The sequence below is a fragment of the Phoxinus phoxinus genome (genome assembly GCF_949152265.1).
Source record: "Phoxinus phoxinus genome assembly, chromosome: 4".
NCBI classification, from domain to species: domain Eukaryota; kingdom Metazoa; phylum Chordata; class Actinopteri; order Cypriniformes; family Leuciscidae; genus Phoxinus; species Phoxinus phoxinus.
The window spans coordinates 39,903,738-39,930,978 of record NC_136879.1 but is presented as its reverse complement, the minus strand read 5'-3'; the positions used below and the strand labels follow the sequence as shown (position 1 = coordinate 39,930,978).

The window sequence follows — 27,241 nt, the reverse complement described above, 5'->3', positions numbered from 1 at the left end:
CCGGGGATTCCCATTCCGATCAACTCCACATCCATTGAGAGCCCTCTGGAGCAGCAGTCTATTGACATTCCGACCTGTTACGCCCCCTTCAGTGATGTCTTCTGTCCCAAACAGGCTTCATCGTTGCTACCACACCGGCCATGCGACTGTGCCATCGACCTACTTCCGGATAAAATCTATCCACTTTCACTTCCAGAGCAGAAGGCCATGGAGGAGTATGTGGAAGAGGCCCTCCAGCAAGATTACATCTGCCCTTCCACCTCCCCTGCTTTCTTCGTGACTAAGAAGGACGAAGGCTTGCGGCCCTGCATCGATTACCGTGCCCTCAACAAGATAACAGTTAAGTTCAGATACCCACTTCCTCTTGTCCCAGCAGCCCTGGAACAACTTCGTGGCGCAGCCATGTTCACTAAGTTGGACCTCCGCAGCGCGTATAATCTCGACCGGATACGTGAGGGGGACGAGTGGAAGACTGCCTTTGTAACCCCAATTGGACATCATGAGTACTTGGTCATGCAGTATGGCGTGGTAAATGCCCCCTCAATATTCCAGGACTTTATGCAAGAGGTGCTCCGGGAATTCCTCCGCCGTACTTTAATTGTCTACATGGATGACATTCTGATATATTCCCGGAGCCTGGCAGAAACATCGCCACCACGTTGCGGAGGTCCTCCAACGCCTCTGTGAACATCAGCTCTTCCTTAAAGCCGAGAAATGCTCTGTCAGGGATCAGGCTTGGGCCATTACATGCTCATTCCATTAGTCTACCACCCAATTTCTTGGCTACAGCATCAGTAAACACGGCATCCAGATGGTCGAGGGGAAGGTGGAAGCTGTTCGAAACTGGCCAATCCCTTCAACCATCAAAGAACTTCAGCGTTTTCTTGGATTTTCAAATTTCTACCGCACGTTTCAATCACAACTACAGCTCCATCACCTCCCCGCTAACCAATCTCCTCAAGAACAAGCCCAAGTCTCTGTCCTGGACACCAGCAGCCACTAAAGCTTTCCAGAGCCTCAATAATTACTCCGTTGCCCATTCCTCAAAGACCCTGGTCACACCTGGGAGTAGATTTCGCCATAGACCTACCTCCATCAGACGGTAATACCTGCATATTCGTAATTGTTGACAGATTCTCTAAATCCTGCGGTTTGATCCCCCTAAAAGGTTTACCCACAGCAATGACTACTGCAGCGCTCCTCTTCAATCATGTATTCCGGTACAATGGAATCCCTGAAGATATAGTATCCAATCGAGGCCCCCAGTTCATCTGCCTAGTTTGGAAGGCTTTCTTCAAACTCCTAGGTGTGACCGTCAGTGTTTCATCTGGATACCATCCACAGTCGAACGGGCAAACAGAGAGGAAAATCCAAGAGATTGGGCGCTTTCTACGAACCTTCTGCCACGGCCACCAGAACTCTTGGAACCAATTCCTAGGCTGGGCCGAGTACGCACAGAACTCTCTTCATCAGCCTGCCACTAGACTCCCTTCCAGTGTGTGCTCGGCTTCCAGCCTCCACTGTTCCCCCGGACCATGGGTCCCTCCGACGTCCCCTCCGGCGACTATTGGTTCCGAGAGAGTGAGAGGGTCTGGGACGACGCACACCATCATCTTCAGAGGGCAGACACTCGGAGGGCGGAACCACCATCTTTCAGCCAGGACAGAAGGTCTGGCTATCCACACGGGACATCAAGCTGCGCCTGCCCTGCAAGAAGCTGAGTCCCAGATACGTTGGCCCCTTCACCATCATCCGACAAATCAACCCCGCCAACTACCAACACCAGTTACCTAACTATGTTCTTCCGCAAGACGCATGCAGTTTTGTTTATTAACAGTCAGAGCGCCAAATGTAACATACAGTACAGTAATGTTACATGTACATGTTAAGTGGATTTTTGTCATCTTGTTAGATTTCAAATTAGTTTAGATATTAATTGAACAATTGAACCTGTGCCCTGTTACATTCTTATAATATCCTGGGTTACATAAAAATGACCAACTTAGAGCTGTTTTATACACTACTAATATGTAACCATTAAAATGCTCTATATTTGAACCAAATTTAAGGCACCATATGTTTTCTGTTAAAGTAATCCAGTTTGAATTCAGTAACTTATCTTTTGATTTTTCCAGATCTGGTCCTGTGGGCGTCAGTATCACACAGTGATCACAGTTCACACCTGCAGTGAAGCCCCTCCCACAACAATTATCCAATAAATACTGGGAATATTCCCATCATCCTACAAGAGAAGGACAAACTCCAGGAGTAGCAGCTGAAATCTGTGTGACTGTTAAAGATGGAGTTTATTAAAGAGGAGATTGAAGACATGAGTGATCCAGAACCATCCAGAATAAAACATGAAGATACTGAGGAACAAATAGGTTGGTGTCCATTCTTGATTCTTCATTGTTGACTGCTTTGGTGGCTGTGAAATGATAAGTAGTATATTGATGATAAATTATGTAGAAATTAATCTAAATGATCCTAACCATGTATATAGCAATGTGTCAAATACATTTTAATTATTCAAATTAATGCGAATGATTTAACAAACCTTCAACATTAAAGATCGGATACTTTATACTCACACAGACAGAAACCTATTATCTTGTCTGCTTGTGTTCACTAGAATTTTCCTTGAAATTATCCTCCTTAAACTGATTATAACGACTTGATATGTTCATTTTAGATCAGATAAAAAAAGAAGAACTGAATGAAGTAAAGAAACACTGTGACTTCAAAACTCAAAGAACAAAAGACAAAAAGCTGCACTCCTGCTCACAGTGTGGAAAGAGTTACAGTCAAAAAGGAAACCTTAAGACACACATGAGAATTCACACTGGAGAGAAACCGTATCCATGCACTCAGTGTGGAAAGAGTTTTACTCAAGCATCAGGTCTCAGTGTTCATCTGCTCCATCACTCTGGAGAAAAAGCATTTAACTGTGATCAGTGTGGTAAAGAGTTTATTACATCAGCACATCTAAAACAACACCTGATAGTTCATTCAGATGAGAGGCCTTATGTGTGTTCTCTCTGTGGAAAGAGTTTTTCACGACTGAACAGTTTTAAACAGCACGAGAAAATACACACCGAAGTGAAAGATCATGTGTGTTGTGACTGTGGAAAGAGCTTTACTGCATCTGGTGAACTGAAACAGCACCAAAGAATTCATACTGGAGAAAAACCTTACAAGTGCTCATATTGTGACAAGAGTTTTACTCATTCTGGACACCTGAAAGTACACATGCGACTTCACACTGGAGAGAAGCCGTACTACTGTACTCAGTGTGAGAAGAGTTTTAGACATTTATCTGATCTCAATTATCATTTGCGCATTCACTCTGGAGAAAAGCCATTTAAATGTGATCAGTGTGGAAAAGATTTTATTTCATCATCAAATCTAAAACAACACCTGAAAGTTCATTCAGACGAGAAGCCTTATGTGTGTTCTCTCTGTGGAAAGAGTTTTTCACGACTGTATCATTGTAAACAGCACCAGAAAACACATAATGAAGTGAGAGATCATGTGTGTTGTGACTGTGGGAAGAGCTTTACTACAGCTGAGAATCTGAAACAACACCAAAGAATTCATACTGGAGAAAAACCTTACAAGTGCTCATATTGTGACAAGAGTTTTACTCATTCTGGAAACCTGAAAGAACGCACCATGAAAAAAAAATATAGCAATACCAGAATACAAACAATGTAGAATAGCTTAAATACATTGTGCGTCTTCCTCAGACTGTAAACGAAGCTTGGGCGCAGCAGATAACACGTCATCAGCGTCTTCCGTCAGCAGCGTCACTGCGGAGTCGTGAACGCAGATTGACAACAGACCCGGGAGAGAATACAATGCTAAATAAAAACAATGCATGGACTACTTTGATGATGTCTTTATTACCTTTCTGGACATGGACAGTATACCGTACATTTTCAATGGAGGGCCCTCAACCCTCCATCACTCCACCGGCCCTTACGAGACCCTCCACCCGCCCTTACGAGACCCCCCCATAACTCCACCGGCCCTTACGAGACCCCCCCATAACTCCACCGGCCCTTACGAGACCCCCCCCATAACTCCACCGGCCCTTACGAGACCCCCCATCACTCCACCGGCCCTTACGAGACCCCCCATCACTCCACCGCCCCTTATGAGAGACCCCCCCCCCCATCACTCCACCGGCCCTTACTAGACCCGCCATCCCTCCACCGGTCCTAACGAGACCCCCCATCACTCCACCGGCCCTTACGACACCCTCCATCCCTCCACCGGCCCTTACGAGACCCTCCATCACTCCACCGGCCCGTACGAGACCCCCCATCACTCCACCGGCCCTTACGAGACCCTCCATCATTCCACCGGCCCTTACGAGACCCTCCATCCCTCCACCGGCCCTTATGAGACCCCCCATCACTCCACCGGCCCTTACGAGACCCCCTATCACTCCACTGGCCCTTACGAGACCCTCAATCCCTCCACCGGCCCTTACGAGACCCTCCATCACTCCACCGGCCCGTACGAGACCACCCATCACTCCGGCGGCCCTTACGAGACCCTCCATCACTCCACCGGCCCTTACGAGACCCTCCATCCCTCCACCGGCCCTTACGAGACCCTCCATCCCTCCACCGGCCCTTATGAGACCCTCCATCACTCCACCGCCCTTTACGAGACCCTCTTTCACTCCACTGGCCCTTACGAGACCCTCCATCCCTCCAACAGCCCTTACGAGTCCCTCCATCCCTCCAACGGCCCTTACGAGACCCTCCATCCCTCCACCGGCCCTTACGAGACCCTCCATCCCACCACCGGCCCTTATGAGACCCTCCATCACTCCACCGCCCTTTACGAGACCCTCTTTCACTCCACTGGCCCTTACGAGACCCTCCATCCCTCCAACAGCCCTTACGAGACCCTCCATCCCTTCAACAGCCCTTACGAGACCCTCCATCCCTCCAACGGCCCTTACGAGACCCTCCATCCCTCCACCTGCCCTTACGAGATCCTCCATCACTCCACCGGCCCTTACGAGACCCTCCATCCCTCCACCGGCCCTTACGAGACCCTCCATCATTCCACCGGCCCTTATTGCCTCAGATTGTGAAGCACAGCGCAACAAGCAACAACCTCAGGCACGGGTTGGCATGGCTCACCTCTGGCCATGAAGAAAATGGCACCTGCTTGTTTTCAGCACGTTAAAGGCTCGCTCTACTATGCTTCTCTCACGAGAGTACTCACAGGTTCTGTACAGGCTCTTTGTATGAGGTGATAAGGGAGACGGTGCACTCAAGCAAAGATAGCCTCATGTCCCTTTCCCATCTATGATCAGATACCAGTCTGACTGCAGCAATAAAGGGACATGATGGACAGCAGAGACAGGAGGAGGTGGGAATGCTGGTCAGCTGATTCATCAGAATAAAGCTGAAGAACGAGAACCGCTGTGTTGAGATGGCAGCAGGTTCACCGCCGGTAAATATGTGATTGTTAGAACAAAAGTATGAATAAAGATTTGTTTCATGTGTTGTTGACTTGTATATATTTATTTATTGTGATGGTTACTTTTTTAATCTTTTACTCATTCATTCATGTTTCTTATTGTTGTCAGTAAATAAAATATAATTTATTTAATTAAATAATGCATTAATTAATTTCTTGACTGAAAATCGAGATGTGTTCACTGCATTTACCTAGTGTGTATTCACGCATAGCTATGTCATATGACAAAACAAATTATATGTTGCTTGTTTTACTAAAATGTATAATTTTCAGTATATAAAAAAGGTAATATTAAGTATTAGTCAGCGTTTATCATTATTATTGAACATAAGTGTTGGGGTGGGGTAGCAATGCAATTCATTTTGGGGTAATCTTAATTTTTAAGGGGTGATGCTTACATTTTCCCAGAATAAAATCAACAGTTTTCTCCAAAGGTGAGATCTTCGCGCAGCTGCCCGTCTCCTTTGTACAGACATTACAAACGATGAGTAAAACCATTCTAGGTATAGGGCTGTCGAGTTACTGATGTTATGAGGTGTTGGTGCACCTGTCGCTAATATCAATTTGGTTATTGCAGAACTTATAGTTACATAAAGATCAGGGAAAGATGCCATGGTTGTATCTTTCAACAATGAACAATCAAGGCAAGGCAAGTTTATTTATATAGCACATTTCATACACAGTGGTAATTCAAAGTGCTTTACATAGAAGAAATTAAAATCATTACATAAAAAATAAAAGAAATAAGAATAATTAAAACAGTTTAGAAAATAAAATACAGTGCAAACAGTCGGACGAACAGTGCCACAGTGCTCATTCAGTAAATGCAAAGCTAAACAGTGGTAATTCAAAGTGCTTTACATAGAAGAAATTAAAATAATCAAAAGAAATAAGAATAATTAAAACCTGAGATGGAAGTGATTGAGCAGGTTTGCGGTGCCACTGGAGCTAATCCAGGGACGTCCTCTGCTGGGGTGGTGTCTTTCACCAGTATTGCCCAATGGGGCCCCCACAGAGCACGTTTCACTTTTGCTGTTTTAAACAAACAGCGAACCTTTATACTCTCCGTAGTATAGATCATCTTCACTCGCCTCGTCGGAGTGAAGCTCTCCCGTTCCCCTTCAAAATCTCTTCCAACACTGTAAAAAATGATTGATGCAAAAAGTTGTACAAATGAGGAAATACATGTTGGCTCAACATAATGGTTGTGTCAAAAAAGAAAAATATGTTCTGTCAATGATTGCATGATTTCCATGACTGTACTACAAAATGTTCATCAAGAGAAAATAAATAATCGTGTTCACAGAACTTTTAACGTTGCACTAAAAATATTATGTTGGCCGAGCAAGAGGGAACAGCGTCAATCGTCTGAGCATGCGCAAAGGAGTTCTACCAGGCTCATGGAATTTCCCCCGCCACGAGTCACGACGACATTGAAGTGGTAAGTGCTTCAAAGTTAGTTCCCTGTCTTTGTGCTTCGAGGTAATGAGCAAATTTAGGTTAATAATATATCCATTGTCTATCAACAAAGTTTGAAATAGCTTTGTTGTGAGTATCTAACGTACAGTGATTAGCAGTGCTGGAAAATCACATTTTTTAATGGTCAATATTTTCAAATTTCATTTGCATTTTGACTTATGATATGTATGATAATTGACTGCAACAGACAGCTAGTCTTGACAACTAGTGCTTTTGCTATCACAGAGTGACTGATCATTTAACTTAGGCTATTTATAACAGTTAGTTGGCATTCAAAGCGCGCGCGCCTTCGTGTTAGCAGCTAGTAACGTTACTTTGCACAAAGCCTCCTTTTGCAATAATGAAATAACATTTCAGTCCGGTAAAAACAAAAAAACAAACAAAAAAACAGTTGTGCTAACACGAAAACGAATAGAATAGCTGCTAACGTTACCAGAGTTGTAAGCTCTTTAACGTTATCAGTTTGTATATTATGTTTGCCGAGCGTCTGAGCATGCGCAAAGGAGTTCTAGCTACCAGGCTCATGGAATTTCCCCCGCCACGAGTCACGACGACATTGAAGTGGTGAATGCTTCAAAGTTAGTTCCCTGTCTTTGTGCTTCGACGTAATGAGCAAATTTAGGTTAAGAATATATCCATTGTCTATCAACAAAGTTTGAAATAGCTTTATTGTATCTAACGTTACAGTGATTAGCAGTGCTGGAAAATCACATTTTTTAATGGTCAATATTTTCAAATTCCATTTGCATTCTTGCTTATATGATAATTGATTGCAACAGACAGCTAGTCTTGACAACTAGTGCTTTTGCTATCACAGAGTGACTGATCATTTAGGCTAGTTCTAACAGTTAGTTGGCATTCAAAGCACGTGCGCCTTGCCTTCGTGTTAGCAGCTAGTAACGTTACTTTGCACAAAGCCTCCTTTTGCAAGAGTGAAATAACATTTCAGTTCGGTAATAAAATAAAATAAAAATAAAAAAACAGTTGTGCTAACACGAAAACGAATAACGTTAGCTGCTAACGTTACCAGAGTTGTAAGCTGTTTAACGTTATCAGTTTGCCTCACCAGACCCCCTGTTAGCCTGGTACCCAGCTATACTTAGCCTAGAAGAGGCATGATGGCTAATGCGCCATTGTTAGGTTTAAGATAACCCTAAAAAATACTGAAGTATGGTTGTTCTGTGTATAGAACTATGAGTTATGTATGCATTTGTCTTTATTTGTATTCCAGGTATTTTTTTCAGGCTTAAAGCTAAATGCAGTGCCGCTATTGTAAATTTTCACATCTGCAGCAAGACATCCTGCTTAAGCACTACAGGCTTCATCATTGGCAAGCAGGTAAAGGTTCTTTTCCCTGCATTCATCCAGACTGTGTTTGTATTTTTACAACAACAGGGGCCTTAAAAACCCATTTATGGAGAGCACATCCTAAAATAGACAGGCAGGCACTGACAGGCACTGACCATGCCAGTTTTCGGTGTGAATTATGTGAATTCTCAGATATTTGCTCACTTACTCAATTTCTGAAACATTTAGGAAGACATTTGCAAAACCATGAGCGAGTTAATTGTCCATTCTCCAACTGTGATTTTAGCAGCAGCAACAACACAACTTTCAGAGCTCACAAGTCCAAGAAACACAGAAAACAAACTTTGAATGACCTCTGCACATCTGTTTGTACAGTAGGCAGTACAGGCAATGAGTTTGACACAGTGTCAGTTTCACAAAGTCCATCAGATGAAGCTGATGACATTCAGGCAGATTCTCATATTTCAGATTCGAACCTTGAGGAATGTGAGCCAGTACTTGAACACAAACTTGCTGCCTTATTCTTGTGTATGCAGTCACAGTTGCATGTGTCCCAAAGTGCCTCTCAACAGATTATTGATAATGTAAATGACATTCTGTCAATTGCTAACTCAAATACACTGTGCGCAATTCAGAATATTCTGCTAAAGCACAACTGCAATGTTAATGAGTCTATTGTTGCTGACATTGCTGACACATTACAAAAAACAAACCCGTTTCTGAGTGCCACCACTGACAAAGGTCCCCTTTCAACTAATCACAAGCGAAACATCTACTTCAAAAACAATTTTGGCATAATTGAACCTGTTGAATATGTGTTCAATAGGGTACAAAATCACTCATTTGTTTATGTTCCTCTTTTGAAGACTTTGAAGTCTTTGTTGGAGAGACCTGACGTTCTGGAGAAGACGTTTCCCATAAAGGAGGGTACACCAGGATTGTACACCTCACCTTTTGATGGTCAGTATTTCAAAGTTAACAAACTTGTTAATGGTCAAGATTTCAGACTTTCACTTGGGTTTTATATTGATGATTTTGAAATTGCCAATCCACTGGGAACTTCTAGAAAGAAGCATAAAATTACTGCAGTCTATTGGGTCATTTTGAATTGGGAATCACAGTACAGATCGAGTCTCCACTCTATCCAATTGGCACTGCTTGGGAAAAGTTCTGAAGTGAAAGTGTATGGTTATGAATCATTTTTTGAACCACTTTTATGTGACTTGAGGAGCCTAGAGCAGGAAGGCTTGTATGTTGAACAGATAGGTGAGAATGTCAGGGGAACTGTGCTTAATGTGTCTGCAGACAATCTTGGTGCGCATGGACTTGCAGGCTTTCAGGAAAGTTTCCGTGTTGAAAAATTCTGCAGATTTTGCTTAGCATCTTTGAAAGACATTCAGACCACAGAAGTTAGGCAGGGACTCTTTCCACTCAGAAGTCATGAGCAACATGATCAATGCATTGCTGAGTTGAAGAGCAATGAGTTTGTAACAAATGTGCATGGTGTGAAAGCTGAATGTGTTCTTCAGAAACACCTATCCTTCTTTCATGTCATCACTGGTTTTCCTCCAGATATTTTACACGATCTGTTTGAAGGGGTAATACCTAGGGAATTGGCTCTGTGTCTGCAGAAATTGATTGGTGCCAAGTACTTTACATTTGATCAGCTCAATAGCATTATCCAGTCATTTCAATATTCATATTCCGATAGAGTGAATCGCCCTCAAAGAATTCCAAAGACCTTTCACTTGAAAAAAACAGTTGGAGGAAATGCACATGAAAATTGGGCCTTAATTAGACTGCTCCCTCTCATGGTAGGTGGTATGGTGCCTGAAGATGAAAAAGCATGGCAACTTTTAATGGACTTAAAAGACATTGTGGAATTGGTGGTTAGTTCAAAGCTATCAGAAGAATCTCTCTGTTATCTAGAGAGTAAAATTTCTGATCATCGCCAGTTGTTCACTGATGTTTTTCCCAATGAAAGGTTGCTACCTAAACATCATTACCTTGAGCATTATCCGAACTTGATCCGCTGTTTTGGCCCTTTGGCTGATCTGTGGACAATGCGGTATGAAGCGAAGCATAGCTTCTTCAAGAGAGTGGTGCACGACACCCGCAATTTCAAAAATCCCCTCAAAACGTTGGCAAGTAGGCATCAATCAATGATTGCTTTTGCTTTGGACGCTCAAAATTTCTTCAAAGCACCATTGCATGTTGAAAAATTGAAAGTGGTCAAATTGTCAGCTGTTGAACCGCGGCTGCGGACAGCTGTTGAAAACAAATATCCAAATCTGAGTTCCTTGTCCCTGGCAACAAATGCAACATTGTTTGGGACTTTGTATAGTAAAGGAATGATTCTACCAGTTGGACTTAGTGATGGCTTTCCAGAGTTTGGTCGAATTCACAGTATTCTGGTTGTTGGCACAGAGGTCTCATTCATAGTGGAACAACTGTCTTCATGGTACTTTGAACATTTTAGAGCATATGAAATTGTTGGAAGTACTTACTGCAATGTAGCCATTGTCAACCCACAAGATCTCATTGATTTCTACCCTCTGGCATCATACAATGTAGGTGGAAAGATTATGGTGTCTGCTAAGAGATTTTTACTTTGCTAAAATGTAAATCTCTTAATTTTCTTTCCCAGGAAACAATGTTACTTCGAGTCATTCTCTCACCTGACAACATCAGGAAGTTATCAATACCCACACCATCATCAATTGAAGAACTCTCTGCAGTTCTCTGTGAAAAAATGCAGATAATGGGAAGTTTTGTTATTCAGTATGAAGACCCTGACTTCAACAATGAACTTTGTACTTTACATGACATCACAGAGCTTCCAAAAGACAAGGCTACTTTGAGGATCCACTGGGAAGTAGTTTTAAGCCCAGTGGTGGACGATGCTCCCCTTTCAGATTTCACTGTGGATACAGCAAGCATGACATCCACTCAGTCATCAGCTTCATCACCCCATTCAGTTTTTCCCCTCTCTACATCTAGATTTGAGCAGTGGCCAAGCATGTTTCCAGTGCCTTCATTTTCATATGATGTGGAGTTGAGGCTGAAAAAAGCTAATGAGGATTTTCAAGAAAATGGAACAGCCCTGATTGTTCCAAGAGACATGAAAATGAATATCTTAGACAAATTGGCTGAAACTGTGTACTCTTTCAAAGCCTACCCAAAAGACTCTGAAATAGAGAAGGTTGCATCTGCTTTGGTAGAAAAACACCCCAGTCTCAAAGACCCAGGATCTGACACGACAGGATGTGAAGCATGGAAAATTAGCCTGAAGTTTAAAATGGCTAATTATCGTCAGAAACTCCGCAATGCAGGATGCAGTGAGATGGTTGTGAATACCCACTCTAGACAAGGTTCATCTCGAGGATCTCTCAAGAGACCCAGAAGATCTGAACTCAACTTTCTTCCCGACCATCCTGTTGGTTTGGATGAAGAAGAATTGGAGAAGGAAAGGTCATTGATGGAGCAAGAAGTGAAAAAGAGAAATTTGAGCTTGACCCTTTTGAATGCAAAGATGGAGACAACATTTTCCTTGAGGAGAAAGGAAATTGTGCAGGATCAGCCGCTGGTGTCAACAATCAAGCAAAGATGGCCAGGACTGTTTTTTGAGGAGGAGGTAAGTCATTTTTTCCTCTGTCACCACTGGAATTGATTGTCTTGAAATAATTTGCTTTGCTTTTACTTGTTTGCTAATGAATCTTTCATTACCCACAGGTTTGTGCTGAATTCTTCCGCATCAACCGTATTGACCTGAAGTCAACATTCCTGACATCGCTGGACAATCACACCCAGGGGTTGCTGAAGATGTACAGAGCCAAAGCAAGACAGGGAAGGTGGAACAACTTGGATGAACTTCTGGAGAAACTGGATGCCCAGGTATGTTAATAATTTTTTGTATAAAATATAACAGTGTTAAACAGTGTAACATAATTTACTGATACCTGTTTAAGAGAAGTAACTCCCAACAGCTCACTGCTCCACAAAAACTTAACTGCAAAACTCAACATTTGAATTTCAAGGTCTCTGTCAGTTGAGTTGATACTTTGTCTTGTGACATTTATTCATTGCTCATTATGTGAGCAATATAATTACATTATATGATCAGAATGTGTCAAAAAGGTTCCATGTATACTTGATGTAGATGATCTACAATACATGTACAAATCCCACAAATACATAATATAATGGATGCCATAAATGGTGTTCAGAGATGATGGCTTATTTTTTGTTTGTGGGATGTCACGCGTATTGTTTACGTTATCGTATTTACATGGGGTGTACATGGAACCTCGGTGAGACTTTGATTATGGTGCTATTTCATTTTTTCAATTGGTATGGATAACAAAACGGGCAAAGCAGTCAACTTCCCTGATAAAGACCTTGTGATCAACATGTATGCATTATACAGAAATATTTTGGTGTAGTATTAAGCTGTTTTTCTCCTATCATATAGCTCTGTTTGACCAGCACCTACATACACTACTGTGCAAAATTGACTTATTTCACCATTGGTTCATCTTGACCAGTCTCATGAAAGTCACCTGACATGCTTTTGGTCAATATGACTGAACAAAAAACAGCCAACAAGCGCACAGCATGTTTGAGATCTATTTTAGGACTGTTAGAAAACCACTCTCAGTATCTAACCTAAGTAGACTCTGGGAATGTTATTCCAACAGTCTTAAGGACAATTCTGGTGAAAAATTAACCTAGGGGTAATTAACACATGGTTACCGAGTCGATCGTTCCCTGGGATGCGTTTTCATGATAATCGAATGTAAAGAGTTTTATTTCTAAAAACAGATTAGTTCATAACACTAGTATATGGGGCAGAGAGTAAGTAAAAGTAAATCGCTAGTTAATACCTCCAACAAGGCTCAAAATAGCCTCACACTAACACGGTAGCATAATGAGGGTCCCTACATGCAAACCGAAGCATTGAGAACTTTGTAAGTGTACAGACAGTTTAATAAGAAGATACTTTATAAAGACAGTACATTACGCGTTTACAGGCAGCAGGCATCTTGAAAACAGTCTCAATTAATCGAGTCACGAACGCTGTGCTACGTTAGATTTCACAAACGTAATTCCTATCGACCAGCTCACGTAGCACGGCGTTCGTGACTCGATTAATTGAGACTGTTTTCAAGATGCCTGCTGCCTGTAAATGCGTAATGTACTGTCTTTATAAAGTATCTTCTTATTAAACTGTCTGTACACTTACAAAGTTCTCAATGCTTCGGTTTGCATGTAGGGACCCTCATTATGCTACCGTGTTAGTGTGAGGCTATTTTGAGCCTTGTTGGAGGTATTAACTAGCGATTTACTTTTACTTACTCTCTGCCCCATATACTAGTGTTATGAGCTAATCAGTTTTTAGAGATAAAACTCTTTACATTCGATTATCATGAAAACGCATCCCAGGGAACGATCGACTCGGTAACCATGTGTTAATTACCCTAGGTTAATTTTTCACTGGAATTGTCCTTAAGGGATCTACATACTTGCTGCACTTGTTAGCTGATTATCCCTCGCAGATTGTAATCTTAATGTATTTCAGGTAACTATTTCATGAAGTTGGTTGTAATGAAGCCCAATGGTGAAAGGAGTAGGTGATCCTAAACTGTTGGTAGAGATGTGTAACCTCTTTGTGAATTAGGTGACTTAATAATGTCTTATTGATGACCTGTCTTTTTGGCAGACCACAGATCTAACTACTTATAGAAGGTCTGCTGTTCTTCGTGGTCTTCCCCTGTACTTGAGAGAGCCAGCTTCAATTTCAAAGACTATTAAGGTAATTCATTTGAATATCTTTATAGTATTAATGTTTGAGATGCAGTAATGATTGCATAAGACATTATGCTTTCAGTCTGACACTAAGTGTCATTTATTGTGTTTCACAGGATACTGAGGCACTGGGGCCACACACAAAGGCCATGAAAATGGGGATCCTGGAAGTGACTGACAGTTCTACCAACTCAGGACCATATCCCACAGTGGTCAATGTGGCTGTAGTACTGGAGGAGGAAGTTGTCATGGACAATCTGGGAGACTTCACAAATGCCCTCATGATGCTCTTTGGTCTGCTTTATGCTGTAAATATGGAGTACCCTAAGGACTTAAGGTACACATTCGAGGCAGTCCAGAAGATTATCTTAAACCTGGGAAAAGAGTGCACAGCAAGGATACAGTCCTTGAAAAACAAGTTATTACAGGTGTAATGGTCATTACATGTTAATTGTCAGTCATTGAGGTATTTTGAGGTATCAAAGGTTTCATGCAAACGTTTCTGTTAATGCCAGTGACTTTTTTCTTGTTGAATTTTTGTAACTGCTCTGGAACTTGTTAATTACTTTTTTCCCCTACGCAGTTTATTTGTGTGGAATTTGAATTTCAGAGAGAATGTCTTAAGTTTGTTTCAACAATATCTGAGTTTATGCTGATATTTGATTTGTAAAGCAGTCATCCCTGAGAAATATCATAGTTTCATTCTTAAAGCAGAGTTGTTGTTTTTTTGCCAATAGAACTGTTTTGATTTAAATAGTGACCATATAGACCAATAGAAAGTAGTGGGCAGTACTGTTTTTTATTTAATTTTTTTACATGTAATGTAATTGCACTTAGTCTTAGACTAACAGACTAAAATTTTTAAATGTTTACAGGCAAAGCCGTTGTAATGTTTTACTGAGTTTCATTTTGTAAAGCAGATATTTGCTATTTTATATTTGCAGAATGTTTAAAAAATGTTTAAGATTTTTACATGTAATTGCACTTAGTCTTAGACTAACAGACTAAAATTTTAAAATGTTTACAGGCAAAGCCGTTGTCATGTTTCACTGAGTTTCATTTTGTAAAGCAGATATTTGCTTTTAAATAAATACATAAAATGTACTTTATCAGAGCATAGTGTGTAATTTATTTGAAATAATGAAAAATAGACTTTTGACCAACATTAATGAAAAATAGAATTTTTGGCCAACATGAAATATTTAATTAATACAACATTTTTTTTCAATTTGAGTCTGCTTGTTGGCCCAACAAGCTATGTTTAGACAACAGGAAATATTTAATTGACACAACATTCTAATTCAAGTTCAGTCTACATGCAGGGGTAGTCAGCACAACACAAAAAAGTTGGTTTCCGCAACTTAAATTGGGCAAACTAAAAATTTTAGGTGCAACGGGTCACTAGAAATTTTTATGTTGGAGAGGCATATTTTTTTTTACAGTGAATCAGACAGCCCTAATAATTAATAAAATCTTCCTGAATCACAGTTTGGAAAATAAAATAATAAAACACAGTGCAAACAGTCGGACGAACAGTGGCACAGTGCTCATTCAGTAAATGCAAAGCTAAACAGATGTGTTTTGAGTCTGGATTTGAATGTGGCTACAGTAGGAGCACACCTGATCTCTTCTGGAAACTGGTTCCAGCTGCGGCTGGCATAATAGCTAAAAGCGGACTCCCCTTGCTTTGAGTGAACCCTTGGTATTTCTAGTTGATGTGATCCTAATGATCTGAGTGATCTGTTGGGTTTATATTCAGTGAGCATATCTGCAATGTATTGAGGTCCTAGGCCATTAAATGATTTATATACTGTGGCACCACCACATAAGGTTTAGAGTTCCTTTCTTTTTTTGTTTGTTTTATGCATGAATAATATTGTAATTATTAGCATGAAAGAATTTAGATGTATCTCCATTACTAGGAACTCTGTAGCGCTTTTATTGTATCTGTCATTTGTACCACATTCCGTGACTGTGTTTATGTTGTTGCGTGCTAGTTCCGCTGACTGTCAATTATCAGCTGATTGGGGTTACCTGACAAAAATCACGTCAGCTGAGAGGAGGATAAGACGCGCGAGAGTGGACTAAACCGGGAGCTTCGAGTGTACAGGAAGGCTACGTGAGACCTGGGACTAAGCTCATATTTAACCACCTACTCACCAAGGACCTGTGTCTGATTTACGAAATATCAATACCCTTCGGGGGGTAACGACTCCTAAAATCGGTGAGAACGATCCTCTTTATGATCTCTAACGCTGAAGCAGTTTTCCATGGATTAACAAGACTGTTCCCTGGATATTGTCGTTGGTGCTTTACCCCTTGCCGCGGTGTTGTGAAGGACTTGCTTAACGAAACTGTTTCGGGCTGACGAAAGGGTGTGGCTTGTGCGCATGGACATTCAACCGGTCGCACGGCTTGTTGGACATTACGGAAATGAGATTATCTGTTGTTGTATGTGATATCGTTTGTCTGGGAAATATATGGCACCTATGAATCTATTGCATTTCCTGTGTCTTCCTAAAAATAATTGAGAAGCTATTTCATTAATGAGGATAACTCAGTCCATGAATCCCGTGAATGTTTTTGTTTTTGTTAATAATCTAAAAACTAGTAGCAGATTGTTACAATACTAGTAATAATACTTTAAAATCAATCCTAAATGTGACTGGGAGCCAGTGTAAATACCTGAGGACTGGTGTGATGTGTTCATATTTTCTGGTTCTGCTCAGAATCCTGGCGGCAGCGTTCTGTACGAGCTGCAACTGTCTTATGGTCTTTTTGGGAAGGCCAGTAAGCAGGGCCGGATTAAGAGTTCAGAGGCCCCTGGGCACAATGACTTGTAGGACCCCACGCCCACACACACTAGACACAAGAATGTGGGTAACCAAACAGTTGATGTACCCCAGAGACTTCCATAATAGTTCTTTCCTACTAGTCAATGGGGACCAGCAACTGCCCGGTTACCCACACTCCTCAAAATATCTTCTTTTGTGTTCTGCACAAGAAATAAATTAATACATTTATGGAACAACATTAGTGTGAGTGTGTAAATAATGACATTATTTTTATTTTTGGGTAACTATCCCTTTAAGGACAAGCGGCTGCATGTTTACTATTAGGGCTACTGTCTCTTTAAGATCTGCCCGCGACGAGTCTAATATACACACATTTGACAATCAGATTTTTTTCTTAATTTTTTCTACTGTTCTTTCACTTTAGACATAACCAACTTTGTTTATGTAAACCTTGTGTGTATTTGACAGTATTAGAGCAATAAGACTCGAAAGATAACTTAGTCCAGTAACAGGCGCTGTTATACAGGCTTTTAGTGCATGTGCGCGCGTCGGGTGTATTGCGCTCAGAAAAGCGCCCGTTAAAACAGCGCATCAGCAGCGAATGACATGTTTGACCGGCAAGGCTTTAAAGCACATGCAAATCATTAATTTTTATAAACTACAGTGTCCCGTTCCTCTGCATTTGATGTGAATATACGTCACGCTGTACAGTATGTTGAGACGGAGGCGCCAGAACTGCAAAATGATAGAATGCACGATCGATATTTCTTTAAAAGCAGATCGTGGAGACATTTTAATCGTCCACGATCAAAAATCGTGATATCGCACACCCCTAATCTAACATAATATTTGACGGTGCCCAGGGCCCCTTAGATGTCCTGGGCCCCTGGGCAACTGCCCAGTTGCCCTAATGGACAATCCAGCCCTGCCAGTAAGGAGTCCATTACAATGATCCACCCTGCTGGTGATGAAAGCATGCACAATTTTTTCTAAGTCCTGACTGGAAACAAAGCATCTAATTCTTGCAATATTTTTCAGACGATAGTATGCTGATTTAGTTATTGCTTTGACATGACTACTAAAGCTAAGGTCTGACTCTAGAGACACACCAAGATTCCTGACTTGATTTTTAGTTGTTTGACCTCTAGAGTGAAAGTATGCATTCACCTTGAGAACTTCATCTTTGTTTCCAAACGCAATGACTTCAGTTTTGTCTTTGTTTAACTGAAGAAAGTTTTGGCACATCCAACTGTTTACTTCATCAATGCATTGGAACAGGGAGTCAATGGGGCTGTAATCGTTAGGCGATAGGGCTAAGTAGATCTGTGTGTCGTCTGCATAGCTGTGGTAAGAGATTTGGTTCTTTCTCATTATTTGGCTCATTGGGAGCATGTACAGGTTGAATAGGAGTGGCGCAAGAATTGAGCCTTGAGGAACTCCGCATGTCATGGATGTCCACTCAGACTTATGGTCTCCTATACTCACATAATAACCTCTCGCTTCTAAGTATGACCTGAACCATTTTAGGACTATCCCAGAAAGCCCCACCCAGTTTTCCAGCCTGTCAAGAAGTATGTTGTGATCGACAGTGTCAAAAGCGGCACTGAGGTCGAGTAGTACCAGCACTGATAATTTGCCTGTATCAGTATTTAAGCGAATATCGTTTATTATCTTTATGAGCGCTGTCTCTGTGCTGTGACGCGATCGGAAACCAGATTGAAAATTGTCAAAGTATCCATTCGAGCTTAAGAATTTGTTCAGCTGATTGAAAACAACTTTTTCAATGATCTTGCCAATGAAAGGAAGATTTGAGATCGGTCTATAGTTGCTTAATATAGTCTTATCAAGATTACTCTTTTTTAGGAGGGGTTTGACAACTGCAGTTTTCAGGGAGTTTGGAAAACTTCCAGAGAGAAGTGAGGCATTTACCACTTCTAGGAGATCTGCTTCTAAGCTGTTTAACACACTTTTGAAGAAAGATGTGGGAAGAGCGTCAAGGGCGCAGGTCGATGTTTTAAGGTGCTGTACGGTTTCTTCTAAAGCTTTGCCATCAATTTCTTTGAAATCAGACATAGTAACTACAGGTTGTGGTTTTATCTGTCTGACCCCAGTGCAACTCAAGGATCTGCTGATCACCTTTCTGATATTATTGATTTTCTCAGAGAAGAAAGAAGCAAACTCACTGCACTTACTGTCTGAGAGCATTTCACTGGGAATCTGGCTCGGGGGGTTTGTTAATCTCTCAACAGTAGCAAAAAGAGTGCGTGTGTTGTTTAAGTTGCTGTTTATAATATTTGAGAAGAAAGTCTGTCTAGCTTTGCCTAGTTCCATATTGAAAGCATGGATGGTGTCTTTGTAGATGTTATAATGGACTACAAGTTTTGTCTTCCGCCACATGCGCTCTGCTTTTCTGCATTGTCTTTTCATATTTTGCACTGCTGTTGAGTTTCTCCAAGGTGCCTTTTGTCTACCACTCTTCCTGACTTTCACAGGAGCAATATCATCAATTACACTTTTAACTTAAAAGAATCAAGGAGAAAATCAACAGAGTCAGCAGATATGTTTGGTGTTAAAGATATAGCCTTCATAAATAGTGCACTAGTGTTCTCATTTAAGCATCTCTTCTTGACAGACACAGATCTAGCTTCAATGGCAGGTGTTGGCAGTACCTGTACACAACTATCATTTAATGATAAAAATCCATCCAGTGTTTTTTTGGTTAATATATCTCCTTATATGTTTTCCCCTGTCTCAAATCGTGCCGTCTGACCGTGTGACGTCACATAGCCGGACGCCCCTCCCACGATTGTTAATTGACAGCAGCGTTTCAACACAGACCCGCCCTGAGCGAGCTGTCATCATAGTCCGCCATTGTTGATATGCTGGAGCAGAATGGCGTCTAAGCGATTGTGGTGTTCTGTTCTTGGGTGTAATATCGAACACAGCTGTCATTTTGATGTTCCTAAAGCCGAACCGCTGAAGACACAGTGGCTGAGTTTTGTTTTCGAAGGGAATATTCCCCACGATCAACGTCAATGCTTTCATGTTTGCGCGAATCATTTCTCACCAGACTGCTTTATAAACAAGGGTCAGTATAAAGCTGGTTTTGCTAAGAATCTGCTCCTGAAAAAAGAATCAGTACCAACTATTAGTAATCCTGCTGCACCTCCAGAAGAAGTGAGTGTAAAGTTTTATTCATCATCACTGAAAAGCCTACATTTACCGAAAAAAAGTTTTTCATGGCCATTAGCTGTAACATCAATCTGTCAATGAACTAACGTATACATCAGTAAACACATAGCGTTCGTATCTCACTACTCTACCCTGCCAGTACATACAAAGATAGATCAAAGTGACATCGCGTTAACCAACCATTCACAAACGTCCTGTTCGAGCCTTAATTGTCGAACTTCTTCGGGGCCGTCATCTTGTTTTGGGTCCGACTCCGGTTCAAAATGATACGGTTGCACAGATGTGTCCTCAGAGACTCCCGCTGTCGTTCTTTCTCCAAAATATACCCTCAACTGTTGTCAAGGCAACACTCCACATGTGTTGTGTCAAAACGCCCCACAGAAAAGAGGGGCGGGGTAAGCAAAGCTCATTATCATTTAAAGACACATGCATTTAAATGGCATGCTGAAAACAGAGCTGTTTTTGACCAGGTAAAATGAGTGTTTTCTTACAATACTAATGAGAATTTTTAATTAAAGTATATTACAAAATTTTCATTTAGACCCTAAAGAATCATTAGCTTGTACAAAAATTGCATTATATGACCCTGTTAATTATCGGATGCAAAATTCATTTTTATATGGTATATTTATATGGTTATTTGCATATAAATGTGTCTTTGCAGTATGTGGACACAACCAGGGGCGATTCTAGGATTTTTTCAAATACGGAGGGGCCAATCTTATGTTGTGTTTATATGTAAAACTGTAGATATCCAAATAATTTAAAGTTCAGTAAGCTTTAAAATCAGCAATAAACAGTGATACCTTATTTTCTTTTAATGGCATTTATTCACTGCTGTAAATAAGAACTGTCAAATTCAATTTGTATTCACTTTTCAGAAGTGAAAAACTGTAATAAATAATAGAATCCAATCTGTGAATAGAGTACAACTCACAAAAATAATAAAACATAAGGTTATATAAACTTTACATAAATCCTCACAACCTTATAGGCAAAAATAAATTAACAGAACAGCCTTATTTATACAAATGCAAAAGTATATTATTCATATAATAAATACACAATTAATTAATATAACTTTATTAATTAAATACAATAATTACTTGTATCCACATCCTATTAAATTTGCATAGCAGCAGTTCCAGTAAATTTGCATTGATGAATAGACAAAATCTAAACATGCCAAGGCTAATTAGCCTTGTGCATGTATGATTGTATAATATCATATATACTCTCTGTTAGATAGCTACTTTTTCAAAAGGGAACCTTTAGTTTAACTAATTTGTCAATTGTCTAGTTTGTAAATTATATGAATCTTATAAAAACAGTTTAGAATAGCTTGGAATAGTAAAGATGACTATATTGTTCAATCCATATATTATATGTATGATTATTCTGCATTATTATTATTATATTAGTGAATTTGGTCCATAACAGTGCGGAGATGTGATTTACTGAATGCGGCCCCTTTAAGAAACATGACACCGCGCGCACTGAGCATGCGCAGAAGAGTTTCGTTTTCTTTCTTATTTCTCTCTCTTTTGTTGTTGTTTCCCTCTCTTTTGTTGTTGTTTCCTTTGACTCTATTATGAACGTAACAGTCGAACACGTTGTGATCCCCTGGAAGTGTATATTATATTAATGTTCTTGATAATGCAATAAAAAAAGAGAGACGAGCGCTGAAACTTTTCACCATTTGAAGCAGAAAGTGACGCTGTTAACGATCGTGAATGAAGGACAAACGTGGAATATTTTCTTCGGATGTCGTATATTTCCAGTCTGCAGGTCAGATATATGATATTTATCGTGTAAGAATTGATGTTTGTGTTTTCTAAATGTGTATTGTACGTATTGTAACGTACAGAGAATTAAATATAGTCATTATTTTGATCAGCCACTATTCAGTCATATTGTGATTTCTGTTATCTTTGTTAGATTCCTGTTTAATTCATATATTAATTGAAGAATTTAACCTGTGACTTGTTTCATCCTTATAAAATCTGGAGTCACATAAAAATTAACAACATTCATATAGAGCCGCTTGAAATGCTACTAATATAACCATATAAAAATGCTCTATATTTCTAAAATGAAGCAGTCATTTAAATCAAGAAGCGTAATTATTGCAGTCACCAAATAAAAGCTTTAGTTATACCGTTAATAAAAATATATGATAAATTAAATTAAATAACGAGCAATATATGATTAATTAATTATTCTGAAAATACATTTAAATGATCATCATATTGTATAGTACTTGTTATCCACATTTTGATGGTCGTGTTACACCGTGTCCTAACTACACGCGACGCGATAAAATTCCAGCGACAGCAAGTGTGTCTGTCCAGACTAGACGCGACGCGACTGTGAGACGCCACACGTCAATCAAAAATCACAGCCATTCAGAACAGCGTGTGGGCGGAGTCTCTCTGTGAAAGCGCACTGCTGGAACGCACTCGCATTGGAAATGGGTAAGGACATAATCAAATCAAGAAATAACATTATTAAAAATCAAAACATTAACAAAATATACAGTAAAAATATACTCATTGACTAGTTGTATGTTTGCATACACTGTTAACGATTTTCTTGTATTTTTACAGTACACTACTGGCAGCACGGTTGCCAGCAAGTTACTGTATTTCGATTTACAGTAACTGTACTGTAATTCACTTTACAGTACACAATATCAGTACTGTAAAATACAAAACAGTAATTTACTGTATTTTTACAGTATTTTGTAATTTAGTCTGCTTCTGCTGTAATTATACGGTATTGTACTGTAATATCTATATTGATACATTACTGCTAAATATTATTATATTACTATACTAATAATAATAATATTATAATTATATATGTAGTTATTACAGTATATAAATCTATAGGTAATAATATTATAATGCAACTCCAGAATAACTGCAAATCAAAAGACAATCCAAACAATGATCTGGTAAAAAAAATGTTTTTATTAATCAATTACAATCCTGAAAATGAAAGAACACAATGTTAATTACCTACAATGTTTTATTCTGAAAACAACCTTATGTCAATAAACTCCATGAATGACTTCACTCCATTCTTAATGGTACAATTTATATATTGATGTTTGTACATATTAATCGAGTATATGTATGTGCAGTGAATACAAATACTTACAGCTTTGTGTGTGTGTGTGTGTGTGTGCGTGTGTGTGTGAGTGAGTGAGAGTGCAAGTGATTGTAGCTGTACAAACGTCTGTGTGTGTGTGTGTGTGCACTCAGGTGAGTGTAGCTGTAAGTGAATCTGTAAGGAAAGTGCAGTATTTTTATGCCTTGTTTTCACGTGTTTTTGTGTCTAAACGACTTAACGTTATTCAATTTGATCCCGTATTGATACAAGTTCGTAAAATCACAAAACCATCAAGTTCGTCATGCGGGAAACGGACAGCAATAACAGTTTGAGCAAAATGTATGTAAACGTTTACGTTATGTCTATTATAAGTGCTTGTTTTTACAACTGATAGGCTCGGATGTTATGGAAAGGATCTATACAGAGATAAAAGTTAACGTTAGACATTTTTGTTATCATAAGGTTCAAACCTAACATTTCAAATGCAGTCATTTTATCTCGCAGACCATCGTAAAACACATTGAATTAAAACTCGACAGAAACAAAAAAAACACCTCGATTTGTCTTTCCACCGTTGCAACAATCACCAAGTCTGGTTTAGTCGAAATAAACCGTAAGGTAACGTTAATTCACGGAGTTAGATTTGAAAATGTCGGGACAAACTGCGGGGTGAAAGAGCAGATCTAACTAACGGTGTTTTTGCAACTATAGCTGGCTAAATTTCCACTGCACTGTCATTTCACATTAAAAGCTATGTACACTATAGCGTAAAATCACAAAACCTAATTAGCTGCTATAAAAGTAGAAATTAACTTACCAAATTTCCAGATATCCGCAGAGTGAGATATCCATCCAGTAAATGGCCTGCCTGCTTGCAGTTGTGCTCTGACGTCAGTCAGGCGGCGCGCGCGCTCTCTTTACAGCAACCCTGTATTATTGCCTGGCATATTACAGCCAGGTTACAGCAACACTAAAATATACTGTAAAATGTTCCCGCCCAAACAAAATGACCCAGAACGCAATGCAAATTACGGTATTTTACTGTAATATATAAATGCAGTGTTGTACTGTAGGTTTTTACAGTACTGTGCTGCTAAATCTACAGCGACATTTAACAGTGTAGAATTCAGTTTGAACGCTATATTATATGCTTTCAAAATCTGAGGTAAATTATCCATTATCGCTTGTGGCACAGTGACCTATTTTTAACTAAAAATAAATAATGTGTACCCATAACCAGTGTAATTTCTTCATATGACAATCAGTTTATTCAATCTTGTTCATAGGGAAATTCATATCCATCCCGTCGCTTTATTATGGATGGAAGGAAAATTATATTCAAACTCAATGATCTGTCAGCTGCTACGTCGCAGAAATAGGAACCGTTTCTAAATTAGAAACTTTGCGTGTCACCGTCGCGTCTGGTTAGGACAAAAACTCTGATTAACATGGAAAAGATACCTTTTATCGCGTGTCGCGGTGTCGCGTCGCGTGTAGTTAGGACACGGTGTTAGATTATTTCCTTTTGTGCCATCATTCTCAGTCCCTTAATCAATGGTGGATTAGTTTAGATAATAATAATTGAATAATATAATCTGTGCCCTGTTTCATCCTTATTATATCCTGGGTTACATAAAAATGATCAACCTACAGTTGTTTTATATGCTACTAATATGTAACCATCAAATTGTTCTATATTTGAACTACATTAAAGGCACCATATGTGTTTACTGTATAAATTCAGTAACTTATCTTTGATTTTTCCAGATCTGGTCCTGTGGGCGTCAGTATCACACAGTGATCACAGTTCACACCTGCATTGAAGCCCCTCCCACAACAATTCACCAATAAATACTGGGAATATTCCCATCATCCTACAAGAGAAGGACAAACTCCAGGAGTAGCAGCTGAAATCTGTGTGACTGTTAAAGATGGAGTTTATTAAAGAGGAGATTGAAGACATGAGTGATCCAGAACCATCCAGAATAAAACATGAAGATACTGAGGAACAAATAGGTTGGTGTCCATTCTTGATTCTTCATTGTTGACTGCTTTAGTAGCTCTGAAATATGGATGACAAACGATAGAGAAATGCATCTAAATGATCATAACCCAGTTTTAATCGCTTTAACAAGTTAATGTCAGAACCAAACTTTCAAAGATACTTTATACAGACAGGTGTCTTGTTTTCTGCTTGCTTAGTGTTTTTAATTCTCACATGTAACCTCATTGAACTGATTCTAACTTAATAATACGTTTATTTTAGACCAGATGGAAGTGAAGGAGAAAAGACAGAAACTAAATAATGTAAAGAAACACTGCGACTTCAAAACTCAAGGAACAAAAGCCAAAAAGCTGCACTCCTGCTCACAGTGTGGAAAGAGTTTCCAGAATGATCGAAACCTTAAGACACACATGAGAATTCACACTGGAGAGAAACCGTATACATGCACTCAGTGTGGAAAGAGTTTTTCTCAAGCATCAGATCTCAGTGTTCATCTGCGCATTCACACTGGAGAAAAGCCATTCAACTGTGATCAGTGTGGGAAAGGTTTTAATTCGTCATCAAATCTAAAAACACACCTGAAAGTTCATACAGGTGAGAAGCCTTATGTGTGTTCTCTCTGTGGAAAGAGTTATTCACGACTGGACAGTTTTAAACTGCACCAGAAAACACACAATGAAGTGAAAGATCATGTGTGTTGTGACTGTGGGAAGAGCTTTACTAGAGCTGAAAATCTGAAACAGCACCAAAGAATTCATACTGGAGAAAAACCTTACAAGTGCTCATCCTGTGATAAGAGATTTGCTCGGTCTGGACACCTGAAATCCCACGAGCGAGTTCATACTGGAGAGAAGCCGTACTACTGTACTCAGTGTGAGAAGAGTTTCAAAAATGCAAAAAGTTTAAAAGATCATCTGCATATTCACTCTGGAGAAAAGCCATTTACCTGTGATCAGTGTGGAACAAAGTTCATTTTGTCAAAATATCTGAAAAGTCACCTGATAGTTCATTCAGACGAGAGGCCTTTTGTGTGTTCTCTCTGTGGAAAGAGTTTTTCAAGACTGAATGGTTTTAAACTGCACCAGAAAACACACAATGAAGTGAAAGATCATGTGTGTTGTGACTGTGGGAAGAGTTATACTAGAGCTGAAAATCTGAAACTGCACCAAAGAATTCATACTGGAGAAAAACCTTACAAGTGCTCATATTGTGACAAGAGATTCACTCGGTCTGCAAACCTGAAATTACACGAGCGAGTTCACACTGGAGAGAAGCCGTACTACTGTACTCACTGTGAGAAGAGTTTTAAACGTTTATCAAGCCTTCTCTCTCACATGAAAAAATGTTTAAAGGGATCAACATTCGTTTTGTGATAGATTTTTTAATTAATAAAATAGTAAACTGTATATTAGACTAACCATGTTTCTAATATCTACCCTTTTTCAGTGCTAACAAAACTAACACTCTGAAACACAATGTACTAAGACGTTCTGTACTTTGCCTGAATGAATGTGTCTTTTGGCGAAAACTCATGACTTTGGTTGTGTGGAGCAATTTTTTTTTTTTGATTGATTTTAGTAGATTTAGCAAAGCAATGCCATATGGGTTCCTTATCTGTATTCTGGGGACGGGAACAGAAAAAAACTTGTAGCTCGTCAAATTCGCGCCTGCCGCGTCTAGTTTGACGCTTGAACATTTTGCGCATCCAAAGCGAAATGGATGCGAATTCGCGTCAAAGGCGTGAATGCACAAAAAGCACTACATAAAATCATTAGCGCTTAACGCGCCAGACGCTCAATTTGCGTGAACTTGACGCGCGAATGAGGCGTATTCGCGTCTACTGCGCCGCACTCTACGCCTCATAGTGCGTTCACACCGGACGCGAATAGCACGTCAGGCGCGAATGATTTCAATGTTAAGTCAATGCAAAGACTTACATTTTTTTTAAAAGTTTTTAAAAAGTCCTGCCACGCGAATGAGGCGTAGAGTGCGGCGCGGTAGACGCGAATACGCCTCATCCGCACGTAAAGTTCACGCGAAT

The 27,241-nt window shown here is 39.9% G+C and overlaps 1 protein-coding gene across 1 annotated transcript; it reads left to right on the top strand.

Moving 5' to 3' along the window:
• Positions 1–21,564: 21,564 nt before the first annotated feature.
• Positions 21,565–26,728, top strand: LOC306997099 (uncharacterized protein). Its single transcript, XM_079610180.1, has 3 exons — positions 21,565–21,869; positions 24,963–25,211; positions 25,462–26,728. The coding sequence occupies exons 2-3, from the start codon at positions 25,127–25,129 to the stop codon at positions 26,571–26,573; spliced, it is 1,197 nt and encodes a 398-aa protein (XP_079466306.1). The 5' UTR covers positions 21,565–21,869; positions 24,963–25,126; the 3' UTR covers positions 26,574–26,728.
• The last annotated feature ends 513 nt before the right edge of the window (positions 26,729–27,241 follow it).

Coding starts and splice junctions, on each gene's coding strand:
- LOC306997099 (XM_079610180.1), top strand. CDS start 25,127: ATGGAGTTTATTAAAGAGGAGATTGAAGACATGAGTGATCCAGAACCA. Junction 25,212..25,461: donor AGATACTGAGGAACAAATAG/GTTGGTGTCCAT, acceptor CGTTTATTTTAG/ACCAGATGGAAGTGAAGGAG.